We start from the raw sequence: 16,037 nt of genomic DNA on the forward strand, positions 1-16,037 counted from the left end.
CACACCCACACCTACCCCATTCTTATATGTCCCAGAGCTTACAATAGCTTCTTGTGCTGGCAGAGGAAACCCTAATATCTTCCATGGAGTCCAGAGATTGGGGGTATCTGTGCGCTGTTTTCAAACTGAAACAAGCACTGTCTTGTTAGCCAACATCCACCTTGAAAACAAAAATTTTCCCTCAAAAGTGACTCAAAATTTACAGGAGGACATGGCAAGGAAAACAAAATAACCAGACACACTTCAAACCTGCTCAGACTGCTTGTAAGAAGAGAAATGTGTCTACACATGTACAACTATCCCAAAGGGTTTTTCAAATAATACAAAAAGTTTGCCTTGAAACTGCCTTTCAAAAAGGAAATTACACTCTTGACACACAGTAGGTCTAAAGAAAGGAGCAGTGTTGGACTTGGAAATTTATTGAGACTCTAGCTAAGGTTCTGGCGACTAAAGAAAAAAATGGGTAGTCTGTACACCTACAGGACGAGAGCTCAAAACCTTGTGCCAGTCACGTCCTCTTCAGACAAGCCTGTGGCTGTTCAGTGCCAGAGTCCCCAGCTGCACGAACCAGACTTGATTTGAACCTTCTGCATTATCATTAAAAAAGTTACAGCGTGGGTTTCAGAAATGGTTAGTATTTAACCCTTCTCTTCACAGACAGGGGAGTGCTGTATCGTCCCACCCACACAGTTAGATCAAGGGGCCTCCTCAATTCTAGGTAAGCCAAGAGGAGTCTGACATGGTAGGTCACCTGGGCTAATGCCCACAGAATAGGAGAGGTGCTAAAATCCGTATTTGGCTTGGGTCTGACGTCGGCTGAGTTTGTTTTCGGACCATGTGTTTTTCAGTTCCAACTCTCGCTCCTTCGCCTGCAGAAAAGGGGGTGGAGAAGAGGTCAAAATCAGAACAGTTGTTCATTGTTTTAGTAGTCCTTGGCCCTTTTCTGTCCCTCCACAGTGAGCAGCTCAGAGCACTTAAGTTAGTCCTCTGGTACCATGGTTATGGGATTTCGATCGTTTTTCATTTGTGGACCCCTAAAAAACGTCAAAGGGAGATGCGGCCCACTTTGGAAACCTTAGACATAGTCTTCGGACCCCCAGGGGTGTGCAGACCACAGGCTGAAAACCACTTGTGTAATATAAATATCCTAAGAGAGACATGAATTAATAGATAAGGGCTACTTAGGCATCATAGCTCCCATGCTTGAAATGTCACTTCCTTTGGGGGTGGAGCCTTAGCAGCCACACAACAATGCCACCCGATTTAAAAGAGGAAATGTATAATCTTGTATCCAGGTGGATGTAGAGAAGCCAAGTTGGAACAATGCTCGGAGTCCCTAGTCATGTGAGAAGTGCCATGGGATCCTGAGGGGCCCCAGGCAGCCAGGCCCATCCACAGCAGCACAGCACCCTTCAACTCGTGCTGGGAAATGGCTCAGTGCTGATTCTACAGAACCCTTCCCGCAACAGCTAGTTCCTTAGAGGTCTCACCTCAGAGACTGCCCAAGAGGTTCAATCACAGACACGCATCAAGTCTCAAAAGCCCTGTAGAGCAGTCAACCCCCCCGCCCCCCCCCCCAAAGTATGAGGACGGGGGCCACAGCAGGTTAATGTGCCTCAAAGTCACATAGTGAGTCAATGCAGAGCCAGGGACAGACCCCAGGAGTCCAGACTCAAGCCCCCATTCTAGCCACTAGTCAACATTCCCTTCAGCCAACTCTAACAGTGGGTGGCTAACCCAGTGGCCTCACGACACTGACCTCCAAACACAAACCGATGACAAACCATCTCTCTAAAGCTCCACATCGGGGTGCTGGGCCTCAGGTGGGAGAAGAAAATATTCTGCTGAGGAAGGCAACTGCACTGACACCCTCACCCTCCAGCCAGGAAGCCAGAAGTGGTGGTGGTGATTTCCCAACAAAAGGAGGCCCTCTGCAATCTAGTGGCAAGACAGTACTGGCTTTAGCATTTGGTCCCATTACATGCAGTCCCAGACAGGAAGGGGAGAAGTACAGGGGGGCGGCACTGCGGGATGTCAGGGAGTTACCTGAGATCTACCAGAAATACCTTTAGAGGTACTGTCTGTCAGGGTCCTCACCTTTCCCTCTGGCCTGGGCATGCCTTTTCCTAGTGTTACGGCTGTGCTGCCCACTAAGAGGCTGGTATAGCTAATTGAGTGTCTGGGGAATCCAGAGAAGTTGCACAGTAACCAGCCTTGATGCACATACTGGCAAGCTTGCCAAAGGGAGGTCCAGGCTGTAAACTGTTTGCATGATCCCTCTCTACCTATCTCTGTTGTTCGGTTTCCCTATGTCGTAGGCATACCCTGTTAGCCTGGTGCCAAAGCTCCACGGCTGAGCTGTCTCTCATGGTGCAACAAATCCATAACTTCAGACAAGCATCAAGGTTGTCTGCTATTCCTGAGACACAGGGTGTCACTGCACTCTCCTCTACCACATGGCTTTGTTGTCATCTCCTAGGGCTTTTATCTTCTGCAGATCAGTCATACATATATCAGCCTGCACAGCACATTCACCCCAGCTAGGGAGGACGGAAACAGGCAGAACGGAAGTGGCTTGCATTACCCTCTAATGTCCCTTTCTGGTAGATGCATGTACACAAGAGTTGAGAGGGAGATGAAAGCCGCTCAGGGCTCGGATGGGATCTCAGAAGACACCACAAATGGATTCAGCCCAAGGGCAGAAATTATTGCTGCACCAACAGTGGGCTCAGCTCTGTGCAAGGAGCAAAGAAAGCCCTGGCCTCTGCCCCATACCACTTGCTGCAGTCCTCAGTTCCTCCCGCAAAACCACTCCAGGCTGCAATGGAAATTCTTTGTGCATAGATTGAGGTCTGCCTGACGTAGGACACACTAGGGGGCCTCTCTCTTGTAACTGAAGAAGTTATTGACTCCATCAGCTCATTTCCATTGATACTCTCTGCTCTTAAGTGATAGCACATTTATAACATTGTCAAGAGATGTTTTCACACCCACGGTAGGCAGCTGACCTGGTGGATCAGGTACGTGATCTGGTGTTTTCTTCTCTGCTGTCCTGTGGGCTGCTCTCCTTTTTTCTAAAGAAAACACAAAATCAAAGTGACTATCAGTGCTGGAAAGACACTGCCCTGCCTAGTGAAATCAGCAAGGGATGGTGTCACGTGGACAGGAAGCCAATGCTCCAGAAACCAGAAGTGTTTGGCTTGTTCTAAAGCCTGTGACAAGGGGTGTGGTAGATTCTCCATCAGTAGCGATTTTTTTTTCCTTTTAAAAGATAAGCTCTAGTCTAAAAGGGATTATTGTGGGGCAAGTCTCTGGCCTGCGCCATACAGGTCAGACCAGATGGTGGTGATGATCCGTTCTGGCCTTGGAATGTATGAATCTGTACAACAGATCCAATGTTCATGCAGCTCCTACTCAGTCTTCACCACTCACGCATTGGGGCTACATACCTGTTTCAAGATGCTCTACTGCCACGCTGTGTCTAATTACTTTGTACTTACACAGCACTTTCCTCCACATGCTCTGAATTTCATGAACACTGATTAAGCCTCACAGCATATACAGAAGCTAGGTGTTATATACCCATTTTACAGAGAGGGGAATGGAAGCAGAGACAGGTGAAATGGGTTACAAAAATTACAAAGAGTCAAAGCCAAGTTGGGAATAGAACCCAGATCTCCCAATCCCAAGTCTTCTGCTCTAATCCCCACGCCATGCTGACTCCTTGTGCCTGCTATATGGGAAGATTTTATTCTGTGATTCACTGTTTCTGTGGTCAGTCAATTGCAGTAAATAATCGTTTGTTGTTATTTCTATTAGGGGATGGCTCAGAGGCACAGATTAGGAGCAGGGTCATGCTGTGCCTACTGCTATACAATCCATTCTACGCTATATATGGTTGCATACTCCCTACATAACTGTAGATTGGAGTGCCTCATAAATCAAGGCATGGTCCCTACCCTGAGCAGTGAGCTAGCTGTGGGTTAAGTTCTCAAGGTCTAGCAGGACTTTGGGGCCCACACCAGAGCCTTCCTGCTTCAGTTGTTCATTCCCAACAACCTCCCTTCAACCTTCATTGCTGTCTCATGACCGCTGGTTTCCAGTGATCAGCTTGGGAACGGCACAACCATACAGGCTGCACCGTGTTCCTGACTGCTTCCCAAATGGCCTTCCCTTTGCAGCTGGATAACTGGAAAGGCGTATCCTTTAATTTCTATTCACCATTACATTAGTCACAGATTGTAAGGCCACAAGGGACCACTACATCACCTAGTCTGATCTCGTGTATTTCAAAGGCCAGAGACTCCCACCTTGCTACGCCTGTGTTGACCCCAATAACTTGTGTCTAGCTAAAGCATCTTCCAGAAAAGCATTCCGTCTGGATGTGAAGAGTTCAAGAAATGGAGAATCCACCACTCCTCTTGGACTTTTATTTCTAATTTGTATCAGTCTGGCTTTAACTTCCAGCCACTGGTTCTTGTTCTGCCTCTTTCTGCTTGACTAAAGAGCCCTTCAGTACCCAGTGTTTTCTCCCCATCATCTACACCATAATCATCTCTTGATCTTTTTGATAAACGAAAGTCTCTCACTTGTAAGACATTTTCTCCAGGCCTCAAATCATTTATGTAGATCTTCTCTGCACCTTCTCCAATTTTTCAACATTCCTTTTAAAACACGAGCACAAATGGATGCAGTCTCGCCCATGCAATCCAGAGATGTGAAAACAAGCTCCCTAAGGCTCTGAAGGGACAGCCAAACAGCAGCCCCGTGGCCTGCCATCCCTCTGCTACCTATCTATTTATCTGACCCGCACCTGAGTGGCTCACAAACATTAATGGATTTTATCCTCATCACCACCTTTTTACAGATGGGGAACTGGAACAAAAGGTGGGTTAAATGACCTGCCCCTGGTCTGGGGCTGAGCTGGGAACTGAAGGCAAGCCCTTTTGCATCCTGGTCTAGTGCTCTACCCACTAGGCAATACGCCCTACCCATACCTTGCTGAAAGATTTCATGGTCTTCTCCTCTGTTAAGGATTTGGTCATCCATTGCTGAGCTCCACTCAGCTGATCATCCCCTTTGATCTCCACAAAGTTGATCTCTTCTCTCCCACGGTTCCGCTTACCTTGGAGACGCTTGAACTGAAAGAGGAATTAAAATACAGGTTAGAAGAGAATTACACTCATATGACATGGCTCTGATACACTGCACCGAGCAAAGGTGATGGTCTTGGAACAATCCAGCTTATCACCTGCAGTGCTGGGCCATGACTATGCTCATCTTCCCAGCCAGAGAGTCCTGTGTTTATAGTATAACTCTGCTCTTCTACAGATCAACAGATCTCAAAGCTCTTTAAAAACAGTGAGCCCCACAAACTCTCTCCCCCACACCTAACCCAGGAGGTAGGGAAATATATCTTAAAAGACTGAGAGACAGAAGCAAGTAAAGACATTTGCCCATAGTCACTGGCAAAGCCAGGAATAGAACTGAGCAGTCCTGGCTTCCATGCCCCCCATTCTAAGAGTCAAGGAAGCACTGAAAATGCTGTCACTGGCAAATCCACCTTATGCAACTGAACAGGTTAATATGGAGATGTACCTGTCTCACAGAACTGGAAGGGACCTTGACAGGTCAGTGAGACCAATCCCCTGGCTTCACAGCAGGACGAAGTACTGTCCCTGACAGATTTTTGCCCCAGATCCCTAAATGGCCCCCTCAAGGATTGAACTCATAACTCTGAGTTTAGCAGGCCAATGCTCAAACCACTGAGCTAGCCTTCTCCCACAGGGCTCCAAAGCAACACAGCAGGGTGGTGGCACATGAAATAAGGTGAGGCAGCTGGAACAGAATTGCACACCACAGCCAGTGCTTTCTGCAGCATCATTTGATTCCAGATGCCAGCTTTTCTGGCAGTTTCTGGACAGCGGCAGCAATCTGTCGTGCATTTCAAACGGACTTTGAGTTGAAAATGCTGAGCCCTTTTAGCTGCAGTTTTTGTATTGCTTTGCAGCTGTAAGTCAGCTAGCACCTGTGCATACCACACACCATGTTGTGTGTGACATTTACTCCTTGCTACATCCTGAGCAAAGATTACGCTGGACTTGCTGGATTATCTCCTGCTGGAAATATCTGATATCAGCTTATAAAGTAAACCAGATCAGCTGGAGTAGAAGATCTGGAGATCACTGGAAGAGGCTGGGGTGTGAGAAAAAGTGTGTCTGAGCTGCCCATCTTGAAATCAGTGATCTCATAATGAGGACTAGTATACAAGGAAAAAAAGGCAGGAAAGCCTAATGACATAGCACTGGCTTTGCCAAACATTCTTCCAAGAACATAAACACAAGAATTAGATAAGTTCATGGAGGCTAGGCCCATCAATGGCTGTTAGCGAGGATGGCTGGGGATGCAACTCCATGCTCTAGGTGTCCCTAAGCCTCTGAATGCCAAATGCTGGGACTAAAGAACAGAGGATGCATCGCGTGATGATTGCCCTGTTAATTCCCTTTGAAGCAACTGGCAATGGCCACTGCCGGGGTACAGGATACTGGTATAGATGGACCACTGGTATGACCCAGTATGATCATTCTCATGTACAGGCAACAAGGCCAGATTCTCAGCTGATGCAAGCTGGTGCAGCTCCACTGACTTCACTGTAAACTACTGTAGTTCCATCAACATCAGCAGAGCTCCACTGACTTACAACCCAGAGTTAATTTCCTTCTTTAGCATTTATTTATTTCTGGGGACTGGCGTCAGATCAGTCAATGTTAATACTGCTTCTGATCTCTTCTTCTCTGGCTATGTTGCTTATCCAGCTGGGACGGTGGGGGGGGAATGTTTTCGTAACACTCAACACCATTAGAAGCAAATGTATTATCGTTACATTTAAGGAATTCTTCCCTTTCCCCATGAGATCTGGTGTTACCAAACTGACTGTGTACTTCAAGGGAGCAGAGGTGGGCAGCAGCAGTTATCAACCAAGGCCCACACCAGGACACTAGACCTGAAAGAACAACAGCCAGATCTGACATGGCAAGTAGCGAGGCACCAAGCTTGAGAGACCAGTGTTTTGAGCTGTCAAGCAGAGCCTATGTTCCTATAACCCTATAACATCTCAATGTGAACTTTCTGGTAGGATATATAATAAATGCCAACCGCTTCATCATCCATGAAGGACGAGTCGGTGCCCATCTCCTGTGGTGGTCCAAGGGCTGGATCCATCTCTGGGTAATAGCCACTGGTGTAGTAATCCTGTAATCGAGAGGAAAAATAGGCTTGTCATCAAGGTGTGATCAGACAGCTACTGGAACAAAACTGGACACAGATACCAAGATGCAGAATTGGATCTGGAACCAGATGCCCTCAGGGTGAGGTACCTTTAAAAGGCTGCCTTCAGGGATATCACCTGATGTTAGAGGTGTGTTAGCCTGTTGATGCACATGATAAGCCATTCACATGCCCTGCCCTGGGCCCAACAAGAGAATTTATTTCCCCACTCAGGGGGAATGCAACCTGCTGTAAGCCCTTGCCCCTGGTTCATCACTACTTTGGCAGCGCCATCAGATTGAGTGGCATTTTACACACGTGTACATGGCGACTACTACCTGAGACTGCAGTCTATTCTGCTCTGGCTGGAGCCATAGCTTTGTGTCTTCACAACCACACCTAAAGTGTCCCCATGCCAACACTGTGATGTACTGTTCACTGCACCTTTGCCTACTTTCAGGATAAGCTGACATGCATGGATTTCCTTCTGCCCTCAAAAAGACTCTGAATATTTGGGGAGCTCCTGAACTCCACTACACGGACAATCTGTTAAGGCTTTCTCCCCATCCTTTGGCTTCATGTGGAAAGTAGATTAAGGAGTGGTTAATGCTGGCAGGTGAGACCACAAAGGCAGACTCAGAAGGCTCTAGAAGCAGGGTCGGCTTGTCAGTACATACTGACTCAGTGGGAAGAGCACATCAAACCAAAACCCCAGCACAGCGTGAGGAGGCGCTGTGCCAATGACAGGCATTCGGAGATGTAATAAAACCAAGTCCAAGAACGCAGGGGACCTTCTGCAAGAGCAGAGATGTTAACTCCTAGGATCCCATTCGTGGGAACTACATTCAACCTGCCTACGCTACCCCTGCAGTTTGAGCTGGGTGTGGTGTACGCTTCCTCGTTTCCTTTCCTAACGGTAAAAATTAAAAAAAAAACCCTAGAGACCCTTAAAGACATTTCTAGCCCACCTTCAGGCATTATGAAGCAGCACATAGGACACACACCCTGTTTTTTCCCCTTTAAGATCTACTATTGGCTACATGTACTCAACTGCTACTTCCCTAGCATAACCCTCCTGCTGAATCAGTAAGAACCTGTCACAGATGCTGCCCCCAGGTTTTGTAATGGTCTTAACAGGCCCCTGATTTTGCATCTAGACAATGGCAGGTGCAATTCTGCGGATGCATTTCAAAACTTAGGTAATAGAGCATTCACGCCTCGAGACCTCCTCACAGCAGGGGCTCAGTGTGCTGGGGGGTTAGCCCGAAAGTGCTTGCACAGGCTCAAGCTCCAAGTGCTATAACCTGCTCTGGTGGGTAATTCACACCACACATTCAAAGGCTGCTTTTGAAACCAAAGCCATTGTATTTTGCCCATGGGTAATCCTGGTTCTTACCTGATAGTATGCCCCAGGAGCATTGGCAACGCTGTAGCCAGAGAACTGGTTATATGGCTGGTTGCCATAGTCTTCTCCGGGCTTGGGGGCCCAGCTGTGCTGAGTGGTGCTTGAACCTGCAGCCGTCTTGAACTCCAGAGGGGCATTAGCGGCAGCATCCTGGAATTCAGGCTCCGGCTCCGTCCCAGGGGGCAGATCCTCTGTCACCACGGTGCCGGAATACACATACGTCTCCACGCTGACCACGCTGGGCTCACTTTTCTCAGACAAAGAAAAGAAGTTCTCTGGCTCTAGCTCTTCGTCACTGTCATCCTCCTCCTGGGTGATTTGCTTGGTCACCTGTAGGGCAGCACTCTTGGCAGCTGCCTTGATGGCGGATGGCGAAGGAGTCGTGGCCACTGCTGGCTTAGACAAAGGTTTTGGCTTGGAGGAGGAGGTTGGAGCCTTAGCTGGCTTCGACTCAGGGGTATTTTCTGCAGCTTTCCTTGAGAAAGCATAGGGCAAAAGCAACCGGTTTGTCTCTTTCACCGTCAAGTTTTTGGGTTGAGGAAGCAAAGCAGACAAACCAGAGCCCTCGCTGAGTCCCTGGTTGTTTCATTCAGAAAAGATGGTTCATAAAAATAGGAGACAAGAAAATAGATGAGCGAGTTTATTTTCTTAACCCAGTGCCCAGTATCTCCCCCCGTTTCACTTCTATCTAACCTTGCCAATGGGCACTTCCACTACTCAGCATGCACTGCAGCGACTGAAAATTACGTTGGCCTGAGATACAAAGGAGGCTGTATTCTGCTGGGAAGTGGTGACAGGAAAAATCTGACAGACCAGAGAACCAGGTTTTGCAGAATGCTAGCGCTGTGAACTGAGGTTTTACTTTACTTCTACAACAGAGAAGGGAAAAATGCCAGAGACTTCCTTATCCAAAATTAAGAGGGGGCTTTTAAGTGACTGTATAGCTCTCAAAGGCATCAGTCTATGTTCTCCAAATTAAAGCCACGTTCAGAGCATTATCCTAAAGAAACCTTTTAAGATTAGATCAGTGGTGGGCAACCTGCAGCCCACCATTGCCTTAGACCCTCCAGTATGGGGTTTAAACCAACTTTAATATATACAGGCTGATTGCAAGTAAGGGAAAGATGGATGAGTTGTCTGTCTGTGCTGGCTTTTCATACCACACAGCTTAGTCTTTACCCTGCAGGCCACTCATTACTATGGAAGCATGAATAGTGCGTAAGTGCTCAGGAGTGGGAGAATCTCTGATGTGTTTGTAAGCCTAGCACAATGAGGCCCTGATCCACGACTGGGCCCGTCAGAGCTATCGTAATATAAGCCATAATAAATTCCATCATCACGTTCACATCTGGAAGCAATAGGAGGCAGAATACTGGGGGAACAAGACACTAAAGAGTCCCCTACAGCTCCATGCTTTTGATTAGATCTCAAAATACTTTACAAAGGAGGTCCCTATCATTATCCCCATTTTACAGAAAGGAAACTGAGGTACAGAGCAGTGAAGTCTCTTGACCAAGGTCATCCAGCAGGCCAGTAGCAGAGCCAGAAAAAGAACCCAGGTCTCCTGAGTCCTAGTTCCATATTCTATGCACTAGGCCATACTGCCTCTCATGAAAGGTGTTTTTTAAATAGATTAGACACTCCTGAACAATATTCAGACCCATATAGGACAGGAAGCAATAAACTGTTACCTTCAGTTCTCCTGTTTATCCAACCTAAAATGCATCTGCAAGTATATTACTCTTTTTAAAACACTGCTTCTATTAGGAACTACCACCAATCTCTGGAGATGGGCTTGCTTGGCTGATAGTTTGAAAACACTGAAGTAACCAGTTTGTCTATGGAGGTCAAGAGGCAAAGTAATTTGGCTAAGTAATAAAGAAATGGACCCTTAGGATCCCTGAACTAAAAATCTTGCTGCCAAAGTGCAACAAGTTGCAGGATCAGGAACTAAGTCCCCAGGGTCACACAGAGTCTGTGACAGAGCCAGGAACTGAACCTGCAATTTCCAAGCCCCATTCCGGTGCCTTGACCAAAAGGCCATCCATTTTGAAGACAATGCAATGCTTCGATTTCAAAAATAGCAGGGTTGGGCTTACAGTCATTTTTCTGAAGTACAATACTTTGAAGTCTGCTGCATTTTGATAATCAAGTGTCTGATTACTTTCCTGCAATTTTATGGGCTTGGAAGCAGGTTCAGAGTTCCAAGTGACTTGAGACTCTGCCAATTATTCTGTTTGCTAATAGAGATTAAGTTTCATGTGTCATCTAACCTGTGGCAACTTGATTCAACTGACTGATAAAGTTTTAGTACCAGCCTAACCAGTTGTTGTAGAGCCTGAATATACCATACTTGTATGCCACAAAAATAGTCTCCTCTAGGAACTCTGGCGGTTTGCTACTGTACATTAGTGCCCCCTTAGTCCTGATAAGAGCCTGCCTGAGGGCCCCAGCTGTAAGCCCAAGATTGTGACAATCAAATTCAGTGGCTCTCAAACTTTTTTACTGGTGACTCCTTTCACATAGCAAGTCTCTGAGTGCGACCCTCCCTTATAAATTAAAAACACCATTTTATATAGTTAACACCTTTATAAATGCTGGAGGCAAAGGAAGTTTGGCGTGGAGGCTGACAGCTTGCAACCCCCCAAGTAATAACCTCGTGACCCCCTGAAGGGTCCCAACCCCCAGTTTGAGAACCCCTGATCAGGTTGCTTCCACAGGAAGTGTAAGTTTGAGAATTACATTTTAAGTCATTACCTGAAGAGAATTTTTCTTCTTTGATGGTTCATCTTCCTCTGAATCTGACTGAGAAAGAAAAAAAACCAAACAATTTAAGTATCACTTGTGATAGTTAAAAAAAAAAAAAAAAAACAAGAAGAAATGTACTCATTATCGAAGAGATCATGTTAGCAGCAGGGACAGCTTTTTGATAAGCAAGGACCTAGCTGCTGAAAAGGCGGTAGGAGATCGAGGTTCTTTCACCTCCAGTCCTGCTGATATGGGGAGATCAGGTCAAGAAGTGCTGTCTTATTGAAAGCCAGCCCTGGTTACTATCATGAGAGATAAGCAAACTGTCCACAATGGAAGCAAGACTGTGCTGCTTGCTGCTATGTTTAGCAACAGTTGTAACCAGTGCAGTTTGGAGAGGGCCATGTATAAAACACTAAGCTACTGTAAAAACTATAGCTATATAAAGACGTACACTGGTATTAGAGCTTTAAATCTCATAAGAGCAATTTCAACACAACTGAACAATGTTTTGTCCAACTAAAGATTAAGCTCATCTGTAAGGTATGTGGCCCCCAAAACCCCACCCCATTTACTTAATTTTAAGTCAGGATTTAAAATATTAAGACTGTCATTTTAATACTGTTACAAAGCAGGAGTGAGTAGGAGAAAATGAGAGGCATAGCTTACACCTATTTAGCTGCTCACCAGCGATTAGCACACAGCATACCAACAGCTCTGGCATTTTAAAGTTTTTTGCTGGATTTTTTGTTTGTTTGTTTGTTAATATAAGAAATAAAACATTGAGGTAAATCTCAATTTGAGTCTTTTATAAGTCAGGCTCTGTTTTGAAATCACAACAAATACCCACCCCAAAACTGACAGCCCTCTGCTTTTGTGTTTAGACAATGTAAACCAAAGTGGAAAGACAAACTCATAACATTGTGGATCTGATAATTTAGCGTGGAGATTTTTCAAAGGTGCTTAGAAATTTGGACACCCAAGTCCTATTAGAAATTCATGTTTGGAGACTGATTCTCTTACACTTGAGGCCCCTTTCCACGCTCTGCCTCCATAACGGGGCCTTAGCGTACAAGAGAATCCAGCCCTAAAGATGTACAATCCTCTAGCTTTCCATGGTGATTTACAGAGATTAAGGGAGACATGGCCCTCATCCCAGTTTACTACCTACATTATACAAACGTAGAACATGAAGCTAGATAAAGTAAACAGATAAGGAGAGTCAAGTGTTTTAAGAATTTACATGATGAGTTCTGTTTTATGTTGAATAAGAGATTGAGGTAGAATTCCTCAGTGGGATGCAAGATGAAAGAAGGGAATTTTGAAGAGGGGTTTGAAGGATTAGGATGACTGTCACAATGGAAAAGAGGTACAGAGTAGTGAAGAATTAAGAATGGCCCCATTTTTATGCATTTCTTTTACTGACCCTTGCTCATCAACATGATAGCCAGTGATAATCTGTGCCACATAAGTGTTCAAAGTTAATATGTTGCTACACTGGGGGGAGGGAGAGATCAATACATGAAGAGAAACTGATCCCTTTCGTATAAGACTATCCCACAAGAGTTGTCAATAAGCCTCCTCATTAACTTTACTGCAATAGGTTGGCATCTGTTTTATTATGAAATGTCTGTTTCTCAGCCAAATGCCGTGAAGAAGGGGATGAGCAAACAGGGGATGTGAGAGAGCAGAACACTACTGCTGAGTCTGCTAACAAGACTGATCAATACATTGCATTGCCCAACAGATGTACATCATCACTGGAGCCAGCAGAAGGGATAGAAATAAGAGGATTACGACACAGGACATTAGAGATGGATAGAGTGAAGCACACCTAAAGCGAAGCCATTTCCTCCCCCTATGACCCTAACTGGGATGGAGACATGCACATTGCAAAGCGGTGTGAAATGGAATGAAAGAATTGTCCTGTTGTCTGTCAATGTTTTGACTAAATTCAAGTTTGCTAAAAACAGTCCCAAGGTATAGCAACAAGACATTCTCTGCCACATCTCTTATGTTTTGGTCATCTTGGCAGAGGGATTTATGGCTCTGGAATTTGTTATGCTAGGTCTCTTAACAGGCAAACCAGCGCCCTGAGTTGTTGGGACTATGGAGAACAATGTATACTCTTCAATGTCCCCTCTGACATCCCTGCAGACTCCTAGCAAGGTGAGAGGGAAACTGACATTGACACAGTTCCAGTTCTCCCAAGGCTAAGATGCTGGCTGACCAATTATATCCCTGCAACTATTTATAAGCTCATACTCTGAGTCCACCTCCTGCAGCTGCCTGTCTCAAAATAGACAGCCTGTGGTCTCTCCAGTACTTTGCTGATTATTCTTTGCATCCTGAGAGGCAATATAAAATAGGTAACACCATGACAGGGAACAGGAAGCCAGTGTGTCAGTGAAAATGCCATCTTTCAGTAGAGACCTAAAACAAACTCCTGACCCTTTGTGGGGTTTAACTACAATCTGCCTCCCCAAGCTTTTGCCACAACAGCAATTGGATTAGGATATTCTTCCACTTCCTTTCCTAGTCTTACAAAATTGGACTGCTAAGCACTGCTAAAAAGCTGTTGCTTTCCACTCAGGAGGAGGTTGCATTTTACTGGTATACAGATCAATCCCATTCCCACGCATGGTTTATATTTGAGTCCTTACGCTAAAATATAACAGATTCTTTCCAAATAGAAGGCATTGCTGACGGGAGTAGTCCTAACCCAACTAGTTGCACTATTAGGTTTGACACATGTATGTCCTAGAATCAAAGGTTCCAGTCCGAGCAACACAGACTATCTCCCTAATCCTTTAGCAGTAAAAGAACTGAGTTTTGTGGAGGCTCTTTCAAAAGAGAAACTGAGGTCCCATCAGTTCTGCATACTCTGAGAATGACATTTTCTGCAGGAGTGGTCACCCTCTGTTCTTGACCAAGAATATTCTCCTCCCCTCCCTATTGTACAGAACCTAATTAGTTGCAATTTCATGGTGCTTAGGGACCCAGTGGGATCAGAAATACTATGAAAACACAAAGGCAAGTTACAGATAACCTATTACCTAAATGTCCCAGGAGAAATCTAAAACCTTCAAATAATCAGTTTTAAATAAACAAATTTTAGTTTTGACGTGAAATTTTGGCTAGCAAAATAAAAATTATTTTGGATATCCCAAAACTGGTAGAGTCAGGCTTCGACTCATTAACTAGTTAACTTTTCTAACGAACAAGCCTATGGATAATCTACTTTTGCTGTATGATGATTGTAAATAAGGTCTCTATGCCAGCTTAATTCTGCAAAGCACTTTAGGATTAGAGTTACTGGCAAGGACATGTCTCCCCTGAGACGCTGCAATGACAGTGTGAACTTTTTTCTGCATTTTCTTGTGCTTGGATGCTTGGGGTCATGACAACATTTCACGGGCACCTGACACCGCCGGGGGATCACCCCAATAAGAGAGGGAGAGTTGCAGGAATAGTCTCCCAAGGGGTTCTCCCCCACCAGGGGCTGAAGACATCCCCGCACCAGGGGTTCCCCCATCCCATTACGGGAGATGCTCTCTACGGGTGCACCCCCGGCTCAGGGTGTTGGCATCACTGGATCCCCAGAACACAAGACTTTATTTCATACTCACATCCCCCTTGCGCAGTTCGGGCGCCACAATCCTCTTCTTCGGCTTGGGGAGGCCCGAGCCGGCCCCAGCCCCGGGGGGAGCAGCCAAGGCCATGGCAGGAGGGGGAAGATTCAGTCCAGCAGGCTCCCTGGGCGGGGGCAGGGGGAGCCCCCCAAGCCTGGGCTGCTCCCCCCCCAGGCTCCCCAAGGCTGCTGGCTCAGGCAGGCCCAGCCCCAGAGCAGAGGCCTGGGCAGGGCTCATGCCTGGAGGCGGGGTGCTGAAGCCCCTGACTCCGGGAGGGGGCCCCAGCATGAAGGGAGGGGGCGGCCCCCCGTGGGACGGGGGCAGCAGGGGGAAGCCGGAGCCCAAAAGCTGGTGGGGGGGCAGCAGGGGGAGCTTGGGAGGGGGCAGAGCAGAGAAGAGCCCCCTGCCCGGGGGGGGCTGGACGGGTGGGGCCTCCTCTTCCTCGCCTGAGGCCTCCTCCGCGTCGCTCTCCTCCTCACTGCTGCCATAGGCCACCAGGGACATGGCCCCCGCCCCGCGGCCGGCCGAGGGGCAGCCCTGGGCGGCAGCGGCCGCTACGCGCGTCCGGGGATCCGCCCGCTCGACTAGGCCGCGCCCGCTTCCTCGGTTACCGTAGCTGGGGGGGAGGACGGGAGCGGAGCTAAGCCGCGCGGGCCGCCATGGCAGCTCCACCCCCGGGTGGAAAGGGGAGGCGAAGGCTCCGACCCAGCCGCTCTCAACCAGCCCAGCGCGCACACAGCTAATGGCCGCCGAGAGAGCCCCCCTTCTCAGCACAACAAAACTACAACTCCCAGAGGGCACCGCGGCCTAACCCCATTGACTCTCCCCGGGGGGCCGCCGCGCTGCACCTCGGGAAGGGGAGTCCATGCTCACCCAAGGGCGAGACGACAACTCCCAGAAAGCAACGCGGCAGACGGCCAATTAACGGACCCCTTCAGGGGAGGGAGACTACCAATCCCAGAGTGCACCGCAGCAAAACGCCCTTG

At 47.2% G+C, this 16,037-nt stretch overlaps 1 protein-coding gene across 1 annotated transcript; it reads right to left on the bottom strand.

The window, feature by feature from the left end:
• Positions 1-384: 384 nt before the first annotated feature.
• PRCC (proline rich mitotic checkpoint control factor) lies at positions 385-15,839 on the bottom strand. Its single transcript, XM_032792082.2, has 7 exons — positions 15,049-15,839; positions 11,429-11,476; positions 8,663-9,247; positions 7,156-7,251; positions 4,998-5,141; positions 3,009-3,074; positions 385-869 (listed from the first exon to the last, which is right to left on the bottom strand). Exons 1-7 carry the CDS (start codon positions 15,553-15,555, stop codon positions 783-785), a joined length of 1,533 nt encoding a protein of 510 aa, XP_032647973.1. The 5' UTR covers positions 15,556-15,839; the 3' UTR covers positions 385-782.
• Between the last annotated feature and the right edge of the window lie 198 nt (positions 15,840-16,037).

The sequence above is a fragment of the Chelonoidis abingdonii genome, chromosome 11 (assembly GCF_003597395.2).
Source record: "Chelonoidis abingdonii isolate Lonesome George chromosome 11, CheloAbing_2.0, whole genome shotgun sequence".
Taxonomy (NCBI): Eukaryota; Metazoa; Chordata; order Testudines; family Testudinidae; genus Chelonoidis; species Chelonoidis abingdonii.